Source organism: Eleginops maclovinus, chromosome 4, assembly GCF_036324505.1.
Source record: "Eleginops maclovinus isolate JMC-PN-2008 ecotype Puerto Natales chromosome 4, JC_Emac_rtc_rv5, whole genome shotgun sequence".
Taxonomy (NCBI): Eukaryota; Metazoa; Chordata; class Actinopteri; order Perciformes; family Eleginopidae; genus Eleginops; species Eleginops maclovinus.
Window position 1 is genome coordinate 10649359 of NC_086352.1, and position 6882 is coordinate 10656240.

General features: G+C 41.6%; 1 protein-coding gene across 1 annotated transcript in view; it reads left to right on the forward strand.

Moving 5' to 3' along the window:
- The window catches only part of igdcc4 (immunoglobulin superfamily, DCC subclass, member 4), a 41952-nt gene extending 35483 nt beyond the window's left edge, over positions 1-6469 (forward strand). The window contains exons 15-20 of the mRNA XM_063880496.1: positions 878-1048; positions 1230-1364; positions 3435-3537; positions 3663-3894; positions 4013-4120; positions 4751-6469. Coding sequence (XP_063736566.1) covers positions 878-1048; positions 1230-1364; positions 3435-3537; positions 3663-3894; positions 4013-4120; positions 4751-5269 — 1268 coding nt within the window. The 3' untranslated portion in view covers positions 5270-6469. The remainder of the gene's footprint in view (positions 1-877; positions 1049-1229; positions 1365-3434; positions 3538-3662; positions 3895-4012; positions 4121-4750) is intronic.
- Positions 6470-6882: the final 413 nt, after the last annotated feature.

The window sequence follows — 6882 nt, forward strand, 5'->3', positions numbered from 1 at the left end:
CTTAATATATATTTGCATTTACTTAGTATAGAAATAATTAAGCATCTCAATCAAGTGTGCACTTCAAGTCTTTTCTTACTGACTTAATATTGAGGAATGAAAAACTTCTGGCTCTTACAACCTTTGCAGTGCCCTTGAGCAAGTCACTTAACCCGAAACAGCTGAAGGGAAACTACGCTGTGCCAAAAAGTGTGTTAGAGTGTTGTTCTAATGGGCAGCTACACTATTGTTTGTATACGTGTGGAAATGTTTCTGGAAGAAGATGCAGGGTCAGTGAGCATTTTCTGTTTGTGTTTGATAAAAATATATTACCTCATGTCCCTTATACATAATTTATCTCAAATTGTCCTTGAAGTGCACATTTGTGCTTCCAGAGCTGCACTTGCTAACCTTGGTCTACAGCTAGCAAGGTGAAGGTGTTGCACTTTTGCTTCCTGTGGATAATCTAATATATAAATGTGCATGCAGGTGAGTCTTCTCACTCGTGTGCGGATCAAAGTGTTGGCTGGCCAGTTGGCCAGTGGACATGGGTATTAGTATTTGGCATTTGTGGCTGATAACTGGCAGTAATAAAACAACCAGGTGTGGCTCTCATGTTGCCAAGTAAGGGTGGAGAGTGTTGAGTGGTCTCCTTTTAATGACACAATTACCCCCATGACATTAGTCACCCTTCCACTGCCATGTATCATCACCTGAGGCCCAGTCCATTCTCCCTTTGCCTGGCCCCTCTCTCCTGTACCCAGGTGGCGGGGACACAAGGACACAGATGGTTGTCACACAACATGTCAAATCCTCCACCAAGACAAAATACATTCCACAGCTGTGAGGCCTCATCTCTGAGCTCTAATTACTGACCCAGTCCTCCGCTTTCTTTCAGGGCCCTCCACTCCTCCTGAGGACCTGCAGCTGAGCGCTCTGGACTCGTCCTCAGTGCTGGTGAGCTGGCGCCCTCCGCTGGAGCCTAACGGTATCATCATCAGCTACAGGATCCTGTTCAGTGGCAACCTCAGCCAGCCGGAGCACTTATGGGAAAACCTCTCTCAGGACGGTAACTGCACTTAAACTGTTAATTTGTAAACCTCACATTCTCATATATATTCAGACTAAGTGCAACTAACCACTTTATTTTTATAATCTTGTTTAATATTTATTACTGTGAGTGAAACATGCTTTACGATGGGCTTGCCCTTGACAATGTTTCCCTGTCTGTCTCTCTCTTTCTTTCTCAGGGAGCATTACCAGTGTGGAGGTCCTGGGTCTGTCCAGTGGCACCCGTTACTTTTTCAAACTGGGAGCAGCTACTGAAGTGGGGTCGGGGCCTTATTCGCCTGTAAAGGATGTCCACACCCCACTTCAGAAATATGGTACGTGGCAAATAGCACATAAGTGACAGTAATCTTGTTATTATGGTTGTTGTTGTTGTAGTAGTAGTAGTATTTAGGTATAGAGAGGGTAAATGTGTGAATATATATATTAGCAAAAGAAAGAGGGGGAAAGAGGAAAGTTGCAGGCTCACTGTCAGAAGGGTTTAGGGATGCAAAATACATAAATTGTATATGCACGACATTTAGGTTTCCAGCATCTACAGTATGAACAGGTCTTCCATGAAGGGATGGGCTGGCTCCTAGTTGTCAAGTTAAATCCCTTTAGCAGCTTTAAGGGCTGTCGATCTCCATAGACGAAGACTAATGTGGACTCTGTTGAGTTATCTCTTGTTTGTTGGAGACTTTTTAGCTGAAGAAGACATGTTTTTTTGTTGGAGTAAAATCTGCTATGTAGCTTTAGTTGAACGCTTCAACGTACACTAAATGCCATCTTGATTTTACAATGCTGTATTGAAGGCCATTGTTCAATCTTCATAAATAGGGAAAAGGGTTTTAAAGGGACGGACGTATAGGTACTTGCGTGCACTTTATTGCACATGCAGCCGACCCTGCTAACAAAAAAAGAAGTAAAGCTGGCCTTCTTTTCATCTCTTAGATTTTTAAGATCAGCATTAAGCAACTGTAATGACACCTTTCTTTAGAATAAAACACTTGACACTGTATATTCTATCTGTATTCCCCAAAAATATAAATCAAGTTTTTAAAATTGCACCACTTCTGGAAATGTCGAAACATGCCAAATTGAGATAGATGATGTTTTGAAAGTAACATATTTAAGTGCTATAAATCCAGGGGTATTTATATATGAACATTAAGAATTCAGTAATTGTTCTATTTCACAATTAAGTGTTCAATTGCTTCTTAGTTTATTAGGAAGAAAGTAGCACAGCCCTGTTGCTTCCGTAAGTGTATCTATTCTCATACACACACACAGCCTCTCCTGTTAAAGTGGGTAATGTGTCCCTGCCAGCAGTGAAAGTGTGGCTCGGCAGGACACTTGTATTTTGCTTTTCCTAATCTTGTCAATTTGGAGGAGAATATTAAGTGTGGATAACAAAGGGGCGGCCTCGTCAGCGACCCCCAGGGGAGATCTTTGAATTACTGTTTTCTGTGCCTGCGATAATTGCTGTAAAAAGCACTTTCTTCTCTTTCATATCTCTTTTTGGTTAAGCCTGCAATCTCATTATACACTTTCTAATTCCATCAGTCAGCATTTTAGCTTAACTTGTATTTATTAAATGTCCCTTTTGTCTTCAAACAGAGGGAGTTATTCACTATTCTGTGAACAAATTGTCCAACATGAGCTTGTAAACTCAATTACGTCAGTATGGATATAAGCTTGAACATTCAAGCATATAGTTACCTATATACACAACTATATACATACATAACTTTGTTTTATTTTCTTTGCCAGCCATGGAGTGCATAATGGATGGGAATTGATTTTTTGAAGGAATCATTTATCTTCAAAATCTGAAAATAAAACTTTTTTGATGCAAAAGCAGCAAGAGTGCTTTTGCATTGTATTGCCATGTAAAAATTAATAATACAGAGTAACAGGTTTATTTTGTTCACATAGGCAGCAGTGTTGCCAGTATGCAGTGTGAATGGGAGCGAGGTGGCTGCATGGTGGGTGGGTGAGAGCTCCAGCCATCTGTTTCCTCTCCTCTCTGTGTCCACACTGCCAAAGAAACCCAGCATAAATGAATATCAATGAAGGCCTGTTGTCCCTAGTTGAATGTTGCCTCATATCTCTCCGCTACTGTAACTTTATCTTAAATTAAGGAATAAATATGCAGCGCCTCTTCACAGCAGGCCTGAGCCAAACTATATTTCAAACTAGAGATGCTGTAATAACTCTTAGTATTTTCCTAATATGAAGTTTTAGATATGAGCCAAAATAGCTCCTGGCAACAGATCACATATGAAAAGTAATATGGCTTATATTTCTGGAACTGGCAACATTTCTGCTGTGTTGCCCTGGTCCTTGTTTACTTTAATTCTTACCTGTTTTGTCCTTCTATCTCTTATTGTGTGTTACTTGAACAGAGTTGGACATCCATGCAGTGACGGGCATCATTGTCGGTGTGTGTCTGGGACTGATATGCATCCTCCTCTGCATGTGTTTCAGCTTTCGTAATGCCAAATCCAGGTAATGTAACTCTACAGTGTCAGTGTTTGTACAGTACCAATGCAGTATAAATGTTGTATTTCAAACATGGAGTCCTCTATAATGCCTAACTGCTATACCATCCCTCTCATCTCTGATCCAAATAGAGAGGTGTCTGGGGGCCTGGACTCCACAGCTGTGACCCTTCAGTACAGACGAGGAGGATGCCCCCTTCCCACCAGCGTGCCAGAGTGCAGCGATAGCCACGAGCTGGAGACACTGATGCCCTCAGGCAGCCAAGAGTCTGGTCAGCCACTAGAAGAGGCCCCCGAGGAGCAGAGCCTGATGGCAAGTGCTAATCCAGGGGAGGGGGAGGATGCCCCTGCACCTGAACCCAAGGTCAAAACCTGCTAGGGGGGAGCTTTTCTCCAGATTGGCCTTGTACACTCTTTTATTTTTTTTGAACTATTGGTCGAGGGATAAAAGTTGTAATTCTGGTGGATTTACTGTCTTGCAGACTGCGTGGAATGGCTCTGTGAGTCATGACTGGGCCAACAGAATCACTAGATACAGAGACACCATAACAGAAGACTCTCCGTCGCTCATAAATGGCGCTCTCAACATGGTAATGACTAATAACAGCACATTAACTGAGTAGTCGTTAATCAAATGACTTATTTATTTTAGAAGGCAACCAACAAGCCACTTCAGCTGTAGCATCTATGGGTCAAATGGCATTTCCTATTGAAGTTTTGCGAAAGCCCGCCCCCCTTAATTACAGCTTCTACACTTGTCAAGTTTTATGTTCTTGCATGGCATAATGCAATTTATATTGGGAAGGATTGGGGCAGACGTACCCGATTAAATACGTTTTTTCAATCATTTTTAAAACAAAATGTTCTCGATTTCAGAAAAAAGTGAACAGAAGTAGTGTCATCATTTATTTCTGACTGCTGAAAACATGGTTTTTAAACAAAAATACAAACTCTTTTCTAGGTTTCTTAAATATGCAAAAAACAGTCTAGTTTCTGAAAGGGGAAAGAAATACAGCATTTCCATTCAACATGTACCAATGATTGGGCTTTTGCTGAAAGCAGGAGGGCTTTTATCCATCTGAAACATTTATCAGACTGTACAAAGGAATAGCTATAATTGACCGTTCATTTTACATTCACTTACCAAATCATCATTGCATCTTTGAGTAACCTGGGTGTATCAACTTATACAACAACCTAACTATCACTATTTGTTGCAGGACTTGGAAGATCTTCTGTGTTCATCCATGTGCAGTTACCAGGTAGAGGCAGAAGTCATTGTTCATTCAGAGCTCTCAGACCAAGAGGATGGCAGCGAAAGCGAGAGGGATTCAAACACCACCAGAGGACCCTCATTATCAGAGGGCAGATATTCCCCTATGAGTCAGCCGAGCCCACCGGGAGACAGGGACTCACTCGAAAAACTATCACTCGCCCAGAGCCCCTCGAGTCTTCCCTTGATAAAGTTGGTGGCTAATCACAATGGGGAGCTACAAGGCCTGGGCGACCAGCCGAGTGCAGACACAGAGCCACAGCAGGAAAAGAGGCTGACCAATGGCTTCCTCTCCCCAAAGACGGTGCATTCTGTGCTGAGGTCAGAACACCTGGAGAACGGGGATTCCAGACACTGCCACCCGGCACCAGTAAAGGCCATCTCTCCCGGGCTGTCCTCTGCCCCCTTTGTCAGCTCCGGCCTTGTCCACTCTACCTCAGCAGCACACAGTTATCTGTGCCCGTAGCATCTGCATGTAGGGCATCGGCCCTGACACACACATACAGACATCAGACTGATTTTCTTTCTTTTATGTACCCAGGAAGAATTCTTAAGGATTATTTTTATGCACCTCATTATTGGATTCCTTTCTCTTCCGTGCAAAGATTTTAAAGATACTTTGAATCCATTGTTTGTTTATATACAGCATACAGTATATTTTTAGTGGTAGAATACTGTATATGGGTATGCATTCGCTAGCATTGCAACCATATTTTCCTCTGGCTTTTTTTCCTGTCTTTAGGAGAGGAAGATTTAACTTAACCAAGCAGAAGGAAGTGGATTGAAGGAAGCTATTCCCACTGTGTCGCACATGGCTTTGTTCCACTCAGGAATGAGAAAGCCTGCAATGTTTTATAAGAGAGAGGGACAGACTATCATCATGGATGAGAGGATCTGAAACGCAGGCTCGATAAGTCTCCTGAGCTCTGTCGTGTGGATGCTTTACCCTGGCACTGAGGGAAAAGAATATCGGCACACTTATTCTGAAAGTGCAGAACACCTGTGTCTCTCTCCAGTCTCCTGCTGTCTCAGGGTCCACACACACACACACACACACACACACACACACACACACACACACACACACACACACACACACACACACACACACACACACACACACACACACACACACACACACACACACACACACACACACACACACAAAGTTAAATTACAGCTGATTCCATGGTATTACACATAAGCTTAAACAGTCACCCATACACACACTTTTCCTGACTGGAGTTTGGAGGTCTCAGGTGCCTAATTATTGTAGGTGCGTTTATAACGTCTGTATATTTCTATAGATGCTTCTATTTAGTAACATCTGTCATCGTGAAGGAAAAAAAGACACAAAAAATGTACAGAGATGGAGTATACACATTTGGTACACATGAAGTATTCTTTTCCATAATGCCATATATTCATGTGGTGTAACTTTGTAAACCAGGGACACTCAGTTGAATAGTAAAAAGTATTTTTGTTGCTGTATTTCAATTGGTGGATATCTCATCTTGGAAAAATTGACATGTTCACATTGGTACTTGTTTTTATCATGTTGATACAAAGAGAACTAGAGAAAAAGTTAAAACAATCCATCTGATTTTGCTCCCTCTTCGGGATGCACCAAAGGGATACTGTGCCATTAAACCGCTTTTGAACTCTGTATAGTCATTTTCTAATGTTAAATATTCTCAATGGTTTTACATCAACCTATCTCTACAGGTATATTTGATTCTAGTTGTGTGAAACATTTCCAAAATGATAACCTCTGCTTCAGTACCAGAAACTACATGTCTTACATTTATTTCTGCATTTATTAGAAAATATAGATACATGTGCTTCATTTTCTTTACATAAGCCCCTAAAACTTCAACGTTTTCCATCAGCTTGCTTTCTACAATTGACTGAGTCCGCATTGTTTTTAGCAGTGTTGACTAGTGCATCCCTGCTCTTACCAACAACACTACCTCATTACTTTTCAGGACTGTTTCCAGTGTGATTTTATCAGTTTTATGTAACTAGCACCTTTTTAAGATCTTTTTCTGATATCACAGCCTCTGGTGTTTGCAGAAATAA